The sequence below is a fragment of the Thalassophryne amazonica genome, chromosome 8, assembly GCF_902500255.1.
Source record: "Thalassophryne amazonica chromosome 8, fThaAma1.1, whole genome shotgun sequence".
Taxonomy (NCBI): Eukaryota; Metazoa; Chordata; class Actinopteri; order Batrachoidiformes; family Batrachoididae; genus Thalassophryne; species Thalassophryne amazonica.
This window is the reverse complement of record NC_047110.1, coordinates 84,553,861-84,575,048: the sequence shown is the minus strand read 5'-3', so window position 1 is coordinate 84,575,048 and position 21,188 is coordinate 84,553,861. Positions and strand designations below refer to the sequence as shown.

General features: G+C 39.9%; 1 protein-coding gene across 3 annotated transcripts in view; it reads left to right on the top strand.

Moving 5' to 3' along the window:
- The window catches only part of phrf1 (PHD and ring finger domains 1), a 44,069-nt gene that overhangs the window by 20,280 nt on the left and 2,601 nt on the right, over positions 1–21,188 (top strand). For all 3 annotated transcript variants that reach the window (XM_034176857.1, XM_034176855.1, XM_034176856.1), the window contains exons 9-16: positions 2,854–2,983; positions 3,120–3,244; positions 3,368–3,561; positions 7,456–7,575; positions 8,366–8,517; positions 8,843–10,904; positions 11,001–12,412; positions 17,092–17,168. In XM_034176857.1, the coding sequence (XP_034032748.1) occupies positions 2,854–2,983; positions 3,120–3,244; positions 3,368–3,561; positions 7,456–7,575; positions 8,366–8,517; positions 8,843–10,904; positions 11,001–12,412; positions 17,092–17,168 (4,272 nt within the window). The remainder of the gene's footprint in view (positions 1–2,853; positions 2,984–3,119; positions 3,245–3,367; positions 3,562–7,455; positions 7,576–8,365; positions 8,518–8,842; positions 10,905–11,000; positions 12,413–17,091; positions 17,169–21,188) is intronic.

The following is a 21,188-nucleotide window of genomic DNA, read 5'->3' as shown; positions in this document are numbered from 1 at the left end:
GCTCTTTCTGCCTTTGACGCTTCTGGCGTGAGGCCTCACTTCTTTCTGCCTCGAACTTCAGACTGGCGGATTTGATGCTGGAACGCCAGCTAAGTCTATCTGTAGCTAGATGCTGCCATGACTGATGCTGAATGCCTGCAAGGGAGAGCTGCTTCTTTAGCTGGTCCTTGTAGCGCTTTTTGGGGGCCCCTTGGTTTCGTCTCCCTTCCTTGAGCTCGCCAAAGAGAATTAATTTCTGCAAGCATGTATCGTCCATCCTGGCTACGAGACCTGCCCAACAAAGCTGTTGTTTGAGTATAATAGACTCCATGCTGGGCAATTTGGCTCTGGTAAGGATGTCCTCATTTGAGACGTAGTCCTGCCACTTGATCCCGAGGATGTTTCGGAGACAACGCTGATGAAAGCGTTCCAGTAATCTGATCTGCTGGCGATACAGAACCCAGGTTTCAACTCCATACAGGAGGGTAGGGACCACAATGGCACTGTAGACCTGCACTTTTGTAGAAAGGCGCAGTGCATGATTCTGCCAGACTTTCTTGGAGAGATGACCAAAAGAACTGCTGGCCTTGGCAAGGCGACTGTCTAGGTCCTTGGCGACAGATGCATCAGATGACGATGCGTCGTTTGAGATAACACTACCGAGATACGTGAAGTGCTCTACTGCATTCAGGCTGGTACCCTCGATGTTGACTTGGGGTGGGGTATATGCTGTATGGAGGACCGGTTGATATAGCACTTCTGTCTTTCTCAGGCTGATGGTGAGGCCGAAGGCTCTTGCTGCTTCAGCAAAACAGTTGACGATGGGCTGCAAGGCTTGCTCCGTATGGGCGACGAGGGTGCAATCATCTGCGAAGTGCAGCTCCATGATTAGCTGTTCTGTGATCTTAGTATAGGACAGAAGGCGCCACAAGTTAAACAGACTTCCGTCGGTTCTGAAGCGGATATAAATGCTGTCTGTTAAGTCTTCTTTGGCCTCACGAAGCATCATGCTGAAGAAGATGGAGAACAGAGTGGGCGCGAGGATACAACCTTGTTTGACGCCATTTAAGATGGGGAAGCTGCCAGAGTCCCGTTGTGCTTCACTTGTCCCATCTGGCCTTCATGCAGCTGGTGAAGGATGGTGAGGAGCTTTGAAGGGCAGCCAAGGTGTGCAAGAATCTTCCACAAACCCTCATGACTGACCATGTCAAAAGCCTTGGGTAGGTCTATGAAGGCTGCATAAAGGGCCATGTTCTGTTCTCTGCACTTCTCCTGGATCTGTCTCAGGATGAAGATCATGTCGGTGGTTCCCCTGTTGGCCCGAAATCCGCACTGACTCTCGGGAGTATTTTCTTTCGCTATGGTAGGGGTAAGCCTGTTGAGCAGCACTCGAGCCAGAATCTTGCCTGCTGTTGAGAGGAGAGTGATGCCCCGGTAATTAGAACAGTCAGACTTGTCGCCCTTGTTCTTGTACAGGGGGACAATGACCGCATCCCGAAGGTCATGTGGAACCATTCCCTTTTCCCAGCAACTGGAGAAGAGAATCTGAAGCTTGTCAAGGACTGCCTCACCTCCATTTTGGTACACCTCTGCTGGGATGCCATCTATGCCAGGAGACTTCCCTGGATTCAGCTGCGTGGTGGCCTTTCGGATCTCTTCAAGTGTTGGGGGGTCATCAGGTTCCCATTTCACCTCCACCTGGGGAATCTTCTCGATTGATGACTCTTGCACAGTGCGCTTGTCACTGAAGAGGTTTTCAAAGTGTTCTGACCAACGCTGCATAATGGTTTCCTTGTCCTTCAGAAAGGTGGAGCCGTCTGAGGAGAGCAGGGGTGCTTGCACTTGATGTGCTGGCCCGTGGATGGTCTTAAGGGCTTCATAAAAGGAGCGCATGTCTCCAGCACCGGCATGTTGTTGTGTCTTCTCCGCAAAAGCTAGCCACCAGTCGTTCTGCAATATGCGGAGCTTGCTTTGCAGTCTGGAGCAGGCGTTTCTGTAAGCTGTCTTGGCAGAGTGCTCATCAGGTTTAGCTAAAAGAGTCTTGTGGCATGCACGTTTCTTTTCTAGTAATTCCTGGATCTGTGCGTCAGACTCATCAAACCAGTCTTTATTTTTTCTGGCTGAGAAGCCCACTACTTATGCTGCCGTCTCCTGAAGGATGGTCTTTAATCTCATCCACTGTTGTTCAGGATCGTCAGGCAGGACTTCTTCTCCACCCAGTCTCTCCTCTAGTTTGGCCTGGAACTCCATTTTTGTGTCTGTCTTGCAGCTTGTGGACTTGTAGCTTCTTAAACTGTGGGCCTTTCTTCTTTGGAGGGAGCTTGAAAGTGAAAGCAATCTTGGAACGGACCATCGATGATCCGTATAGCAATCCGCGCTAGGCATCACCCTGGTATGTAGTACGTCTCTTCTATCACGCTGTCGCTTCAGGACGTAGTCCAGAAGGTGCCAGTGTTTGGAGCGTGGGTGTCTCCAGGTTGCTTTGAATCTCTCTTTCTAACGACGTCATGTCATGGCGTAATTGATCTGTTACAATGTCAAAAACTGAAGTCATGAGACTTTTTCACCCTTGAATCTTTGCTTGAAATATTCTGTTGACTTTGGGAGTGTGCAGAAAGACAGGTAAACTTTTATGTATCAGTCACACTGTCATTTACTTGTATATATGTTTCCAGAGGGGACACAGATTTGCAGCAGCACACATTTCGTGTTAAAGGACAGTTAAAGGATACCGCAGATATTGGCGTAATCCTTGTGTTATGGTGTCATGCTGTTAGTGACTTTGATAGCGGTGTATTGCCCAGCCCAGTTTGAAGTAGAAAGGTGGTTGGAATTGAATCGATCTTTGCATTAATGTAAACCCTTTCTTACTAGTATGCGCCCACATATCTGATGAGGTCCACTTGGCTGGATGAGACGATTAATGCTGTGGTGGCTGGGCTGAACACGGCCGTGTATGTAAGGGACCTCACGCCCCGTGTTACAACTAGACGCCGCAGAGCCGGTTAGTACACCCACACGTCCAAGTCAACCCCATATTTCTAAATGGACTCAGCATGACAGCAAGCACCAATACATTTGTACAGTGGAAAGTGGACACACATCTGAAACCTACATTGTGTTTATGATTACTTGAACAGGAAAGCACAGAAAGCTCAAAAGCAAGAAGACATCCATTGGTAAGGGTAGAAAAAGTAGAGCTGCAAGCACAGGAGTCAAGAGGCAGAAACGGAAAGCAAGAAAGTCCAAATCCAGAAAAAAGCTGGTGAGTGTGTCCAATAGAAAAACATTATTTTTGCTTACTGGATGCATATGATGCTGAACTTAAACACTAAGAAGTTCATTTCTTGTCCAAATAAGGTAATTTTCCCCTTTGTTTTCCCACCAGGTGGTGAAAAAGTCAGCCACTCCTCGAAGCCGCATTGCAAGTAGTCTTGGAATTGTAAAGTCCAACACTGGTTCTTCTCTTCCCACAGTATACCGGCCCTCAGAGCACACACTAAGCAGCATGCGTGCCGACATAGGTGCAGCATCTCTGTCTGTCTATGGAGATCCATTTGACCTGGATCCTTTTGTGGAACGGTATGTGACCTGCTCATATTCTTGGGTTGATAACAATACAGGTTAAAGATATTAAACCAACATTCATTTTCATTTTCATTGATATCCCCCCCCCAATAAAACAAAACTGCACCTTTCAGAGTGACCTTTTATTGTGGGCAGTCTAAGGCACACCTGTGCACTAATCATGGTGTCTAATCAGCATCTTGGTATGGCACACCTGTGAGGTGGGATGGATTATCTCAGCAAAGGAGAAGTGCTCACTATCACAGATTTAGACTCGTTTGTGAACAATATTTGAGGGAAATGGTGATATTGTGTATGTGGAAAAAGTTTTAGATCTTTGAGTTCATCTCATACAAAATGGGAGCAAAACCAAAAGTGTTGCGTTTATATTTTTGTTGAGTATATCTACTGATTTGACTTTGACATACCAAAGTAATAAGTGAGCACTCCCATACTTTGGTCAGCTATATTTTTCATTCTTTAGTTACATTTATCTTGTTACTATTTTCACTTAGGTTAAGCAACTGTTGCTTAGCAAGAAGCATTGTTTAATTACTCAAGAGCATGTACACTGTTAGGGTGTGTACACACTAGGCATGTGGAGATTAATTGATACGAATCGGTATCTAGATACAAAAGTGTGCGATGCGAGTGTATCGATTCATTCAGTGTGCATCGCTTCAATTGACGGGCGAAATTGTGATGCATCGCTCGCTGCGTGCTTGCATTCATTTTATTTATTTTTTCCAAGGCACATTGAATGCGCCACCACTGCTTTGCGTTGTGTTTTGAACATGGACGGAAGCCTGAAAGCACATTTCTACCACAACAAACATGCAGGTCCGCGAGAATCGCAGCAAGTGGTTGGAAGACGTTTTTGACACACCTAAAACATTTAAATCAGGTGTTTGGAAATACTTTACCCTTTTTTTAAAAAAAGATGGGAAATTTGACAAGACGTAGATAGTTTGTAAAGAATGCCGTGGCTGATGCTGCTCGCCCTAACTTGGATTCCTCTGAGGCAAAATGTAAACCGAGCTCCAGCAAACTGGTGAGAAAAGTATGTCAAATTATGTTTGCCAAAGCGGTGCTCTATCAATGAGTGAATAAGAAGAATACTATAGTACCATACTGAATTGCAGCTTATTTTCTATTTAAATTTTTGGTACAATTTCTTTGCATCATGTTGAATCACAGCGTATCGCATTGTGAGGAATTGAATCGCCATCAAATACATATCAAATCGCATTGAATTGGGAACAGGGATGAATCTTATCGCATTGTATCGTCATGTATCGCGATATGTATTGTATCGCTGGTAGCGTATCGAGGTGCGTATCGAATTGTTGTCAGTGATGAGATTCACATGCCTAGTACACACCTATAGCTTGGTTCTCGGAACCAAAATGGTAACCACATGTAAAAACATTTTGTTTGATTTTGACATAGTCTACTCCAGTGGTGTCCAGAGTATTCCAGAATGGGCTAAGAGGATGCAGGTTTTCTTTGCAGTCACTGACTCCAGCAGAGGATTTCACTGATGAACTCATCCCATCTGTTCAAAGTGATGTTAATCAGTGAAATCAGCTGCTGGAGTCAGTGGCTACAAAGAAAACCTGCACCCTCTTAGCACATTCTGGAATACCTTAGACACCACTGGTTTACTCGCTAAGTAGATCAGTAATCTTGCACTTTAATATTTTGTTTTATATAACACCTAAATAGATCCTTGTCATTTGATTGGTGGTTTGTATGTAACGTGATATTGATTATTCATTCACCCCATTTGCTTCCATTTACTGTGCAATTTTGGTTCCATACATTTTGTGTCATTGTACACCATGACCACTGCGTGTTCACACGAGTGACAGCGCATAGCTTAAAAACAAACATGGCACGGTTTATTTTGATGATAGATGATGATTTGAGCAAGCATATTGACAGTGGTCATTCTAACACAAAAAACAAATCCAGTAAGCCGTCTGGAGGATTTGCAGTATTCATTGGGACGTCTGTAGCTGAAGTAGAAACGCTGTCAGATGAAGAGCTCGATAAATTTCTGTCGCGATCTTTCGCTGGACTGAGAAAAGCAGACAGCAGTCTGTACACGAAGAAGTCAGTGCATGGCATCAGGTATGGACTACATCGTCAGTATTGTTTTTAACTATCTGACTGTTTTTGCAAGTTAACAGAACAATTTTGGATTGGATTGCTATTTAAAGTTTGTGTTGGACTGTTTTCTCTTGTTTATAAATTAATAAAATAACAAATGACAAGGATTTATTTTAGGCATTATATAAAACAAATAATGGTTGTTTTGTCATTCATGCAGTGGAACGAATCTGTCATTTGGTGAAAGATTCTTTCTATTGCACTCAAACATTCATTAATTGTATACTGAAGCACATGCCCCTAAGGTGTTCCATTAACACCAATTAACTGCACAGCAAGCCATATTTATACAGATATTTGTACTAAAATGCTGACATAGCACTCATTTGGCCATGCTAGCATTAGCCATTAGCATTGCACTACTTAATGCTAGCCACTTCTAAAAGGTGATATCATTTGAAGGCACGTAAATGATTGCATCTATAATGAATCATTGCTTTAAGGTGTTCACCTTTGTCACGTCAGCCACAGTGAAAATAAACGTAACATTTATAAATTAATAAAAAATTCTCAAGGTCGGTGCCGCGTCACCAGGCAAAGTAGCCAGTCCGAAGGTGAGAATTTGTGCTTCCGTGACTGTCCGCTCGGTGACAACATGCTCAGTCTGTATGCTGTTTTATTGAAATCAGATGGTTTTTTTATGGTCTCTAACTTCCTTATAATGGCCATCTGACAGCTATTATTGCCTCAAACGGTGAGATTTATACACTTAAGATGACCTGAAATGAACCATTGTACATTAAATTGGCTTTATTGATGAGTCTGACCTCTTTGAAAAGTGACCAAATTACATGAAAATTCAGTAAGGTATATCATATATTATATTCCAGTTCTAAGGTGGAACTATGCTAGTATACTAAGGTGTATTTAAATATCTAAAAAGGAAGAGTAAAATAGAAGAGTAGAAAAGAGTAGAGTAGAGCCACTTAGGTGCCTGGTCTTGAGAACCAGGGATGCTTTGCAATGAGTCCTGAATTGTTTTCACAGTGAAAACCCGCTCATCGAGGTAGACTGCCTGGATACCGACCTTGAGAATACGAAGTGCAATGATAAAGTACCCTAGTCCGTATGAGCATGTAATCAGTGAAACTGTAGAAAAAAATGTGACCTTTTGACCACTTAAAATAGGTCAAGGTTAGCCATCTTTGAACTTGTTCAAGGTCTGTGTCCCAAGAATGCTTCCTGTGAATTTGAAGACTCTGGCAGTGATAGAACTAGACTTAGACAGACAGTAGTCGCTGGCCATATTTGGGCTTGTGGTAATAAAACGTATTTGTGTTTATCAGCAGATTGCGAACCTGCTTTAGAGGGGCATACCGCCACCTACTGTGTTTGGATTCATGGTATAATTATTCTAAGACAATGCAATACAGAACATGAAACAATAAAATGAAAAATAAATTAATAAAAATGGACAATAAATGCCTTTTATTCTGAAACAGCACAAGCACAAACACTTTACTGCAATTATACAGCACTTTTAAAAGACTGAACAAGAGCGCTTCAGGAATGCTGTAGTTTCATTGCCTATAACCGTTGGGTTGATTTGCTGATTGTGCTTAAATTTTTATTTTTTAATAAACAAAAACAACTTGATAACTACTGTTCACCCAAGTGAAGATGGGTGCCTGTGCTATTCAGAATAAATGTGCTATGTTCTGATTGAAAGTGACCAAACAGGGTAGGTGTGAAAGCACCTTTAATAATAAATAAACTTGATTTTAATGATTTGACTAGTGAGGAGGAGCAGCAGGATCATGTTTCGTCACTTTTGGAGGCTAAGAGAAGAGGCATCTCTCATTCTGCTCTTCGCTCGCATCAGCCTGTGGCTCGACCAGTCACTGCTAGCCTTTCCAGGTAATACAACATTCGACCCTGAAGTTTAGGGTTGTCAGTAAGAATGTTGGGAATAGAACCAAAAACTGAGTATGTGTTAAAGATATGTTTGTTTGTTTTTTGTTTTTTTTGTTGTTTTTTTGTTGATAGAATTCTTCAGCAGTGTGTTTTCTTTTTTGAAGTCATTACTTGTCATCATTATTGTTCGCATGCAGACAAGCATGTGAACATGCATAAATAGTTAGTTATTGATAAAACGTTCTTGCCGCTATTGTTTCTGTATGACAACGTTGCTTTTCGTCCCACACATGGATTAGTCATGTTCAGCTTGTCGGATCTTTAGTTATTGATCCGTTCTGATATCATCAATGTTCATGCAAGACATCGGACTTGGGAGGTTGGGCGACAGTGAAATCCCTTTGGCTGCTCCCTTGTTGCATTTGGGGTCACCACAGCAAATCTGAGGTGGATCTGCATGTTGATTTGGCACAAGTTTTACTCTCGATGCCCTTCCTGACCGAGAACCTTCCGCACTGAAACCAAGCGCACTAACTACTTGGTCACCACCCCCACTAAGGTGTTGTAACTTCCTAATCAAAAGTCAACTACTATAAATTTTGTGTGATGAAATCTGAATGTGTCTGAAATGACAAAATCTAAATGATAATCTTGCTGCACTGATGTGTATTATCTCAGCAACCTGATATCTGCAGTGTTTAATTTTCATGTTCCAGTACTTGTGAGTTGTATTATTTGTAATGTGAGAATTTACAGGCTGTGGCCAAATGAAATATTCTCTTTGCCACATCAGGGGTTTGGATGTCCCGCCTTCAGGGACTGTTGTGGAGGCAGCTCCTGTGCCAGACCTGCTGGGCAGCATTTTATCAGGACAGAGCATGCTGTTGATGGACAGCTCAGATGTAATCATTAACAGAGATGGCTCTCTTAAAGCTACAAAACCAAGTAAGTAAGGGTGTGTGTGAGAGACAGCAAGCAAGAGGGGCATAAGCCTTGCTGTCAGTTACCATTGGAAACATGATTCAAAATAATGTTTTTAACTTCCTCTAAAAGATTTTTACATTTCATTTTTTACTTACTAGGTAACAATCCTGACAGTGTTATTACTAATTAACCCTTAATGACCACAGAGCAAAAGATAGATAAAATTCAGGGTTAGTGCCCTTGATCCACAAAAGAGTAGCAACACCACGTAACGTTACATGGAAACAAGAACTGCATTACCCAATACCTTATATGCTGATCATTTGTTGCATTTCTTGTGTTCCAGTGAGTTTGTCACCCTCATTGAATCCAGTTTGCGGAAAAAGCAGTAACACTCAGATCAGCCCACAGACATCAAGCAGCCTTGAAGGTTTTACTGTATCTTTGAGCAATCACAGAGACATACCAGGATCTTCCTATAGACCTTTAAATGAGCCTGTCTCCCAGAACTCCCTTCAGTTTCCCCTTTCAGCACCGTCTTTGCCCAACCACACAGTTATTCCTAGTTTTGACATGCAACCCTGGCCTCATCTGAATGACCAGCCCCCTGGTCCAAACAGACTCAATCCCTCTTTTGGACACCAGGGAACTATTGGGGTCGGTGCCCTTAATAAGTATCCCAGGGAAGCCACTTCGTCTGTCCACCCTACTCCAGAACATTGCTCCAGGAACAAGGGCACATCAGAGCCCCCACCTAAAAAAGCACCTCCAAAGCCCATGTGGGTAGATGTGTCAATACTACCTAGGATACCAAAAATTAAAAGGGAAAGCAGTAGTGTGACAAAAGGTGGAACTCATGAAACTAACTCTAGTGGTAGTAATAGAATTAGTAACGGAAGCAGTAGCAATGACACTAGCAGTACTAATGGAAGCGGAATGCTTCAGACTGGGATGAACAGCCTTTCTGGCGGTAAGGGCAAGCAGCAGAGTGTAGACCAGCAACAGGGAAGAGGAGGTGGTCAAACCCAGAGGCACAGGTCTGATGGAGCAGGCTCATCATCTGCATTCTCAAACTCATTTACTACTTCCTCCTCCATTTCCAGCCAGCCACGGTTTTCCTCATTATCTTCATCATCTTCATCATCAGTAAGCTTTCGCATAAACTCCTGTGGGAACTCCTGGCATTCAAGGCGACTAAGTATTCCATCTGCCACTGTTCCTGGAGGAAGTATGCAGTTAAGCTGCAGCAAAAAGGAAGATGAAGCAAGAAAACGACAGCTGCACAGGGATAAACAGATGTTGCTGGCATCACGTACGATTGCCAGTAAGCAACAGGATAGGCATAATGTGTATGATCCCTTTAATCCCACTGTTTCAGACTCTAGCAGCTCAGATAGTGAAGCTGAGAACAAAAACTGGGATCGGCCCTCCCAACATGCAACACCTGAAGCGGATACTTGTAGTCTAGAAAATGAGGATGATTTCAGGCACATCAAACAGGAACTGTGTCCCCTTGAACCTGAAATACAGGAGAGTAGCGTTTTGCAAAAAATGCTAGGTAGACCATTTACCCCAGAAGCAGAAGAACTCGAATGCTCGGATGAATCTGTTGAAGATGAAAAAGAAACTATTCCAGTGGATGCTTTGGATGAATCTGTTGAAGATGAAAAAGAAACTATTCCAGTGGATGCTTTGGATGAATCTGTTGAAGATGAAAAAGAAACTATTCCAGTGGATGCTAAAGTTGATACTCAAACATCACTACTTGTCTCCAAATGCAAGGAAGAGCCTGGGGAAATGTATACAGGAGAAACTGAAAGATGTTGCCACAATGTGCAAAATTTTTTAAATTCAGAGATGGAATCTCCATTCCCTATTCATCCCAGCCCAATTCTTTTAAAGAATGAGAAAGTGAGTTTAGAAGAGGAGGTTGTGCAGAATGTTGAACGTCTCAACAGTGCTTCCCCAAAAATTCAAAATGATTCAACATCACTCAATTCAACAGTATCTAGTTCAGCAGCATGTAGTTCTGCTTCCACTAAGAAGAAAGAAAAGGCAAAAATCAAATCAGATTCTAAATTCTGTTCCAGGTCCCCGTCAAGGGACTTGAGCTGTAAGAAGGAAGATGGCAAAAAATGTCTCTTATCAAAAGAACATTGCTCTGGCAGTTCAGAGACAGACAGAGGCAAGAGTGGAAGCCTCCATACTTTAGGCCAGGATGGCAGGCGAAGAGGTCAGGATAGAGACAGAGAGAGGAGTTCCCGGCGGTCAAGATCCAGAGAAAGGAGGACAAGGAAGAGGAAGGAGGAACGCTCCTCCTGTGACAGTTCCCGGTCCAGTTCATGGGATAGAACTCGCAGAAAGAGGCAACAGTCTCGGTCACGATCCAAAGAAAGGAAGCGATCCAGGTAACTATGTATTAGTTTTGCTAATATTAGTCTTGCGACAGCCATGTCATTTAGTTTCGATCAAATGAAAGTCTAAACTAACTATCTGACTTGTAGGTCTGCTTCCAGTTCTAGCAGCAGAGAGCGTACAAGGAGGAAGAAGCATAGACGAAGGAGCATGGAGAGGAATGAGAGAGATCGTGAGAGGGGTCGTTTGTCAAAGGACAAGAGACGTCATTGGTCTCGCTCAAAGTCACGGTCTAAATCACGATCCAGATCTAGATCAAGGGAAAGGAGAAAAGATCATGCACATAAGCACCACTCATCCTCCTCTTCAAGGGATAAAATGGAGTCTCGATCAAAAGACAAAAGGAGATACAGGTCGAGGTCTAGGTCGAGAGAAAGAAGGAAAGAAGGGTCCTCCAAGAGGTCACAGAATATTTCACAATCCCGAATTTCATTCTCTAAAGGTACACAGGGCATAAAAGAGAAACATAGAGAGAACAACAGCAATCAAATGTCTGTCGAAGAAAAAGTTGCAAGACTCAAAAAACAGATAATGCCCACCTGTACCTCTATTTCTAAAGTTAAAGTAGAGGATAAAGACACCACTGCAAATGTGGAGGCTGCAACAGCAAAAAGAGTTAAAGAGCAAAAGTTTGACAAAATTAAAGAAAAACAACCATCTTTTGATATGTTTGAAGATTACTCAAGTATCAGGTCAATCAAGAAAGAAGAACTTGACACCCCCTCTTTCACTGTGGTCAGAAGGTTAAGTAAGGAAGAAAGTGAAAAAGACCATTCTGATGCCATCAAAATGGAAGCTGTCGAAATAGATGCTGTCAAAGGAGAGGCCGCAGAAAGCTGGGCCATCAAAACAGAAGCCGTCGAAAATCAGGCTGCTGATATGGAGGCCATCAAAAATCGGGCTGCAGATACGGAAGCTGTGGAGACCCCGCCTGTCAAAACGGAGGCTGCCGAGACCCCGCCTGTCAAAACGGAGGTTGTTGAATCTAAGTTGGCTATTGAAAATGAGGCCATCAAACCTGAGGCTATTGATGTTACCATAACTGAATCAGAGCAGAGTTGCCCAGAATTGTACAGCTTAACCCCTAGTGACACCTCATTTTCTACAGTCTCCATATTGCACTCTCCCTCAATAGAGCAGCCTGTCACAGCAGGTTGTCTCCAGGAATCTAGCTGCCAGTCGTGTCCAGCATCACTCACATCCTTAGAACCATCAAATACTGCTACATTTGATATATCCATGAAAGGGGAAAGTCACCAACCCCCAGACTCGGATGATGATTTCAATGTTGACCTGATGCTAGACAACCTGGACTTTGGAAAGTCTGGGAGTGCTGAGAGAAGTAGTACATCTCCCCAACAGGAGAAGGAAAGAGAGGAGGGCAAGAATAAGGGGCAGCAGGAAATGGTCACAATGGGGACCAAATCAAAGACGCCAGTCAAGAGAGTTACCTGGAATATACAGGAGCCAGAGGGGCCTCAGCCCGAGAAGTCTGTGAGCAGTGAGTATTACCAGTCACTAGATCTAAAAGTTTGTCTATGTGCAGACAGGCAGAATTGTGGGACATTGAGGGTGTTAACATAAAATCTCAAATGTGAAACTGGAAAGGTAGATGAAAACAATCCCTTTAATAATTACTTTATTTGATTAATATTTTCATAGAGCACATTTTTAAATGTGCTCTATGACAGGAGTGTCTGGTACTATGGATAAGATCGCCACAGAAGTGGCCGTTGTGCATGTATACCTCACTAAATGTAAAACTTTTAAAACAGCTGACAGTACATTACAAGTAATGATTTACATCTTCCAGTCTGACAGTGCTGCTCTCCACCAAATTGTTGTTTATTTAAAATGTATACAAAGTAAAAAACAAAACAAAACAGTGAAGCAAGTACCTGCACATTGAAGTGGGCTGACGTAATAAACGTATATAGCCCCACTCCTTCTCCATAACTCACCCTGAGTTAAATAAACATTCAATTTTATGTATAATAATAACAACAGTGTAAAACAACAATATAAAAAGAAAAAAAATAGAATATGCAATAAACCAAAATAGCCAAATAAATGACTAAATAAGTAAAAATAAACCAAATAAATACATAGTAAACTGACAATTATCTTTAAATGCCTTGTACCATGTGAAAACCACATTTTTGTACAACCTTTTAAAGTGCTTTATGCTTGGACATACCTTAAGCTTCTCATTCGGTGTTCCACCGTTTCACCCCCACAAACCGAAATACAAAAACTTTTCATAGTCTTGTGTACCCTTCTGTATTTAAAATTAAGTGAACCCCTATAACCCTCTCTCCTTCAATGAATATTTTTTGAATATTTTGTGGCAGTTGGTTATTTTTTTCTCTAAACAATATCTGTACTGTTTGGAAGTCCACCACGTCTGCATGTTTAAGAGTTTTAGAGTTTAAACATAATGTGTTCCAGGTAACCACAAGCCTTGTGGATATTTCTTATTGCTCTTTTCTGGAGGGTAAAACATGAATGTGATGTAGTTTTGTAGTTATTTCCCCACACCTCAACACCATAACTTAAATAAGGTGAAACCAGTGAGCAGAATACAGTGAATCCAGAAAATATTGACAGCGCTTCACTTTTTCCACAAAATGGAGTAAATTCATTTTCCCCTCAAAATTCTACTCACAACACCCCATCATGACAATATGAAAAAGATTTATTGAAATTTTTGCAAATGTATTAAAAAGAAAAGAAAAAAGTAAGAAGTCACATGTACATAAGAATTCACACCCTTTGCTCAATACTTTGTTGATGCACCTTTGGCAGCAATTACAGCCTCAAGTCTTCTTGAATATGATGCCACAAGCCTGGCGCACCTATATTTGGGCAGTTTTGCCCATTCTTCTTTGCAGCACCTCTCAAGCTCCATCAGGTTGGATGAGGAGCTTCAGTGCACAGACATTTTCAGATCTCTCCAGAGATGTTCAGTCGGATTCAGGTCTGGGCTCTGAATGGGTCACTCAAGGACTTTCACAGAGTTGTCCTGAAGCCACTCCTTTAATATCTTGGCTGTGTGCTGAGGGTCATTGTCCTGCTGAAAGACCTGTCGCCCCAGTCTGAGACCAACAGCATTCTGGAGCAGGTTTTCATCCAGGATGTCTCTGTAATTGCTGCATTCATCTTTCCCTCAATTCTGACTAGTCTCCCAGTTTGTGCCGCTGAAAAACATCCCCACAGCATGATGCTGCCACCACCTTCACTGTAGGGATGGTGCCTGGTTTCCTGCAAACATGACGCCTGGCATTCACACCAAAGAGTTCAGTCTTTTTCTCCCAGAGAATTTTGTTTCTCATGGTCTGAGAGTCCTTCAGGTGCCTTTTGCCAAACTCTGTGTGGGCTGCCATGCGTAATTTACTAAGGAGTGGCTTCTGTCTGGCCACTCAACCATACAGGCCTGATTGGTGGATTGCTGTAGAGATGGTTGTCCTTGTGAAAGGTTCTCCTCTCTCCACAGAGGAATGCAGGAGCTCTGACAAGGTGACCATTAGGCTCTACGATTGCTCAGTTTATACGGCCGCCAGCTCTAGGAAGAGTCCTGGTGGATCTGAAATTCTTCCATTTATGGATGATTCAGGCCACTGTGCTCATTGGGACCTTCAAAGTAGCAGAAATGTTTCTGTGCGCTTCCCCAGATTTGTACCTCAAGACAATCCTGTCTCAGATGTCTACAGACAATTCCTTTGACTTCTTGCTTTGATTGTGCTCTGACATGCACTGTCAACTGTGGGACCTTATATATAGACAGGTGTGTTCTTTTACAAATCATGTCCAATCAACTGAATTTACCCCAGGTGGATGCCAATTAAGATGTAGAAGCATCACCACAGTCAGTGTAAACAGGTGACACCTGAGCTCAATTTTGAGCTTCATGGAAAAGGCTGTGAATATTTTTGTACGTGTGATTTCTTAGCTTTTTTATTAGTAATATATTTGCAAAAATCTAAAAAAACAAACAAATCTTTTTTCACATTGTCATTATGGGGTGTAGAATTCTGAGGGGGAGAAAAAAAAAATATAATTTCATCCATTTTGGAATAAGGCTGTAACACAACAAAATGTGGGAAAAGTGAAGCGCTGTGAACACTTTCCTGGTGCACTGTAGAATTGGAAGTGAATTGTAATCTAGAAACTGTCTTGCTTTGTTTATTATTGCAATACTTTTTGATACTTTGGTGTATGTCTTATATGTGGTTCCAGCAGTTTTCATCAATAGTTATCACAAGAAATTTAATTTCCTTTCTATATTAACCCCATCTATTTGAATGTTTATTTGTGTGTTTAACTTATTTTTTCTAAATAATATTACTTTAATTTTTTTTTTTTTTTGTGGTAATTTATTACAGTTGAAATACTTCTTTAGTTTACTTATTTCTGTTGTAACCATCTCCAGTAGCTACCCTAAAGTCCAAGTTGATTATCTATGAGGGGCTCTTTTCTTGAACAACATGCTCGTCATGACATTTTTCCCTTTTCAGTGACTACAAGAAGCCTTTTTCTTTAAGGTTTTAGTTTGTTCCAAAAATCCTGTAACTAAGTGGTATCTTTCATTATGCTGTCCAAGAGGTTAGAATTTCAAAGATGTAGCCATTTAACCACAGACCCACCAACTTGTGTTCATTTTTTATTTTACGAGTTCCTTTTTTTGAAGCACTAATTATTTCTAGAGTAGCTTTGTTAGGTGTTTTTGTAACGCCACTGAACGTAGTGCTACGTGTAACATTTACAGTTGTGCTCAAAAGTTTGCATACCCTGGCAGAATTTTTGCTTTTTTGGCCATTTTTAAGAGAATATGAATGACAACACAAACTTTTTTTCACTTATGGTTAGTGGTTGGGTGAAGCCATTTTTTGTTAAACAACTGTGTTTTCACTTTTTAAATCAAAATGACAAGAGAACTACCCAAATGAACCTGATCAAAAGTTTACATACCCCTGTTCTTAATACTGTGTGTTGCCCTCTTTAACACCAGTGACAGCTTGGAGTGTTTTGTGGTAGTTGTGGACGAGGCTGTCTGATGGTAAAGCTGCCACTGAATATGTTTCAGACTTTATTTACATCAATTACAAAGAAATACAAACAATATGGCACTCTATGGTAAATCTGTATGGAGTCGACAGTTCTCAAAAACTGAGCGGCTGTGCAAGAAGTAGAAGAGTGAGGAAAGCCACCAAGACACCCAGACAACCCAGAAGAAGTTATAGGCTTACGTGGCTGTGATTGGAGAAATTATGCACAGTGCAAGCTTTGCATTTTGTATCACCAGTTATCCATCTTCATGATGAAGTGGTATAGAGGAGGATTTTCTTAAAAAGAAGACCTGAAAGTTTAGCTACAAATTGCCAGAAGGTACATCTGAGATGCAAGCCTGGATTTGATCTGTTTTGGTGAAGGAAAATCCTTCTCTGCTCTACTCCACTATGAAGCTAAGAGTAGTGATGCAAAATGCAAAGCTTGTACTATGCACAATTTCTCCAATCACAGCCACATAAGCCCATAACTTCTCCTGGGTTGTCTGGGTGTCTTGGTGGCTTTCCTCACTCTTCTTCTTGCACAGTCACTCAGTTTTTGAGAACTGTCTACTCCATGCAGATTTACCATAAAGTGCCATACTGTTTGTATTTCTTTTTAATTAATGTAAATAAAGTCCAAGACATGTTCAGTGGCAGCTTTACCATCAGAGAGCCTTGTCCAAAACTACCACAAAAGACTCCAAGCTGTCGTTGATGTTAAAGGGGCAATACACAGTATTAAGAACGGGTATGTAAACTTTGGATCAGGGTCATTTGTGTAGTTCTCTTGTCATTTTCATTTAAAAAGAGGAAACACGGTTGTTTGACAATAAATGGCTTCACCCAATCACTAACCATGAGTGAAAGAAAGGTTTTTGTGTTGTCATTCATATTCTCTTAAAAATGGCCAAAAAAAAGTAAAAATTCTGCCAGGGGTATACTTTTAAGCACAACTGTATTTGTCAAAATGTTCTGAATCTTTGAAGTCATAGAACAGTTTATCTTGTTTGTAAAATACCATGTTCAAGATTTATCTACGGGAGATCAACATTTATTATCTATGGTTGTGTTTGACTGTCAGCTGATATTTTAATGTACATATGTTGTTTTTTGTGAATGATTTCTTACTCAGAGCTTGCTCTTTATAAGCTGAAGTTGAAGCAGGAAGGAGCACGCAAATCATCCTTTACAACCCAGACATCCATTCAGGTAGGACTGTGTAGTGTTGGCCGACATCGCAAAAATATAGAATCACAATATATTTTTTAGGCACATTGCTGAACAGTAAAAACAAATTATTAAAAAATAATGCAGCCACACAAGCTAACAAAACCTTAAAGGAAAAAGGAATTAAACACTGTTTAGCCCAAATCACCTTTTTTGATCTAGTGTGCAGTTCTGCAAAATATGAACATTCAAGATAACAACTGACGTGGTTTTGTCTCTTATTTAATTACATTCAGACTCTTGTATGAACTCCATCGTAAAACTACCATAAAAGTACAGTCCACTGCGCTCTTCCTAAATATGTCACATCAGTAAGAATTGTATTAGTCAGTCAAGAATACTTTTATCTTGTATACACTAATCAGCCATTGTGATCCTTGACAAGTGACGTGAAAAACACCGATTATCTCCTTTCAGTGTCACTCGTCAGTGGGCAGGATATATTAGGCAGCAAGTTGACATGTTGACTGCATTTTGTTGATATGATGGAAGCAGCAAAAATGGGGACATATAAACATTTAAGTGACTTTGAGAAAGTGACCCACTGCAGCTCTTTTTGGATATTCACAATCTGTTGTGGTCAATACCTACTAAAAGTAGTCCAGGGAAGGAAAACTAAACCATTGACAGGGTCACAGTGATGTGGTAGACAAACGAGTCCAATCCATTGAAGGATCTGCTGCTTACGCCTTTGGGCCAGAGACTAAAGCACACCTTCAGAGGCCGAGTGGAGTCCAGGCTTCAGTGGGTGTTTTGGTGGCAAAAGGGGGACTTACAGAATCCTAGGCAGGTGGTTGCAGTGTTATGGCTGATTGGTGTAAGAAAATAAAATGTGAATTTTGTACTTTTACCTTGTCATCAGTTGAGTCTGTACTGTGTCTACTCTAACTTGTAATTGTTTTTATTAATGTAGCCGTTACTATGAACCAGCTCCTTCAAGTCAATGGCAGTAATATATGCTCTTCACTTGCCAATGGCTCAGTGAAGTTTTTGCCCAAAGTACTGCAGAGGTGTCCCAGCTGATTGTTCGTCCCACTGTCTGTCGTTCTTTCAGTCCCCAACATTCCCTCAGGGAAGAGTGTGTTATTTCAAGACACTATAGCACAGCATCCACTTTTGATTGAAATGAATGGTCAGACAAACTCAAATGAGATTCTGAAGTGTGTGTGGATCAACAAGCTTGAGCAATTTTCATTTTCCAGGGTTATGGGTTATTACAGTAGGGTATACTGTATTCCTAAAATGCATGTTTGCTGAGGCATCAGATCACCAAAATAAGACACCAAGAAAATTTACGTTATCATAAAGACTTTGACAGAGAACCTCAACTGCCAGCAAAGATATTTAAAACTGTGTAAATTATTGCCCCCACTCATGAACAAGACCCTGAGATACTTTGAACTCCTCCACTTGGGACATTATCTTAAGTTATTAGGGTTTTAAAAACATGAAACATCTAAGAATATTCTAATCAGTTGTGTATACAGAGCACCAGACTCTTGCGTTGTGAAATTTACAGATAAAATAATAGAATTATTCCATCAAATCAAAAACAAAAACCTTTTTATGTGTGGGGACTTTAACATTAATATAGAAAGCTCCAGTTGCCAAAGAACAAGTGATTTTGTGAATTCAATGTATAGTTTGGGTTTATTCCCCTTGATAACAAAACCAACCAGAATTACATCCCAAAGTGCAACTGTAATTGACAGTATATTCACAAATAGAACAGATGAAATTATTAAGAATGGGATCGTGATGACAGATCTTTGTGATCATTTACCAGTTTTTTCAATATTTAAATACAAAAATTGGTACAAGAAAAAAAACTTGTAAATTTTAAAAGAGATAAGTCAGTAAAAGCCTTAGAGGCATTAAATTATGACCTTAAAAATCAAAATTGGGAAGAAGTTTATGTCAGCGTCATGGAGCGAAATCAACTTTTCCAAATTACTTTGTCAAGGAAAATAAAGAGATATACGACATAAAAGAAGTTGCAAATGAGTTTAATGATTATTTTTCAAATGTAGGATCAAGTCTGGTGGGAAATAAACTAATAGTAGAAGATGAATTAAATACACTTGTAAATATGGTCAATAGTATTTTCCTTGACAATGTGGAAAAAGATGAAATAAGAAATATTGTAAAAAACTGTGTAAGCAAAAGATCAACTGACTATGAAGATTTAGAAAGTATAATAGAAACTGTTATTGAACCATTCACTTACATTTGTAATCTGTCTCAACAGGAATTTTCCCAGACGAAATGAAAATTGCCAAGGTAGTCCCATTATATAAAAAATGGAGACAAACATAATTTTTCAAATTACAGGCCAGTGTCATTGCTTCCACAGTTTTCTGAAATTATGGAAAAAGTTTTTCTGACAAGGTTGGACAAATTCATTGAGAAACATCATATTTTAAATAATGCTCAGTATGGATTCAGAACAAAACATTCGACAGCTATGGCAATTATGGAATTAACAGAGAAAATATCAACAACAATAGATAATAAGGATTATTTTGTAAGTATTTTTATCGACCTGAAAAAAGCTTTTGATGTTATCAACCACTCAAGATTGCTTCACAAGTTACAACAATATGGAATTAGAGGTATTGCACATCAGTGGGTAAAAAGCTACTTAGAAAATAGAAAACAGTTTGTTCAGATACACAATTCTGATTTAGTATTATTTAACATTATTTATAGAGTACCACAAGGGTCGGTACTTGGACCCAAACTGTTTATTTTGTATATCAATGACTTTGTGAATGTATCTAAAGTACTTGGCAGCATATTATTTGCTGATGATACAACATTATTTTACTCTGGATCAGATATACAGGAAGTAGTACAAGTGATAAATACAGAGTTGGAAAAAGTTAAACATTGGTTTGATATAAACAGATTGTCACTAAATCTTAAGACAAATTTCAGATTGTTTAATGACAGAGTGGGAAAAAATGTCATTAAAAATGGATGGAATGGACATACAAAGGGTAAAAGAAACAAAATTTCTAGGAGTCATGATTGATGAAGATCTTACATGGAAGTCACACATAAATTACACAAAAGGAAAAATAGCGAAAGCCATTGCTGTTTTGCAAGTAAAATTTTCATTGAATAGTTATGGTTTATTAACATTGTACAATTCATTGATTGTCCCATATTTAACTTATTGTGTAGAAATCTGGGGATCAACATGTAAAACTTATACACAACCATTATTTATTCTGCAGAAAAGAGCTTTAAAAATGATTAGCAATAGTCCTTTTAGAGATGCATCTAATCCATTATTCATTAAGTATAAGGTACTTAAATTTCATGATTTAGTTGATTTGAAAATATTACAAACAATGCACAGAGCTAATAAAAATACCTTACAATAAACATTCAAAATATGTTTGAAAAAAGAGTAAGTAATTATAATTTGAAAGGAATAGAAGTCTTTAAAAAACCAAGATTCAGAACCAAAGTAAAGGAACGGAGTATTGCAGTGAATGGTGTAAAATTATGGAACAACCTCAACAAAGAATCAAGGTCGCTTAAATTATTTAAAAAACATATTAAACTAGATGTATTAAGTAAGTATGAAACTATGAAATAAGTCAGTGGGTTGTGACAAAGTCTAAAATGTAATCTGTTAATAATGTCTAAAATGTTTTAAGTCTAAAATGTAAAAAATTAAGAAATAAGTCAGTGGTATGTGACAAAGTCAAAAAATGTAATCTGTTAAATAATGTTGAATAATGATGCTTAAAATTGAAAGATTGTGTTGTAAAAAGGGCAGAAAATATAAGACTTGTTCTCTCTGCTCCTTTTCATTCAGTGTCTTGTAATGTACTCATTTCTGCTTTTCTGCTTTTAAATTAATAATAATAAAAAAAAGAATACTTTGCACCATGTTTCATGCATAGTTATATAATGTGTTAACGTGTCACTGAATTCAGTGGACGTTGACCTTGTTTGACCTTTACTTTGGAGACCAGGCATTAAACGCAT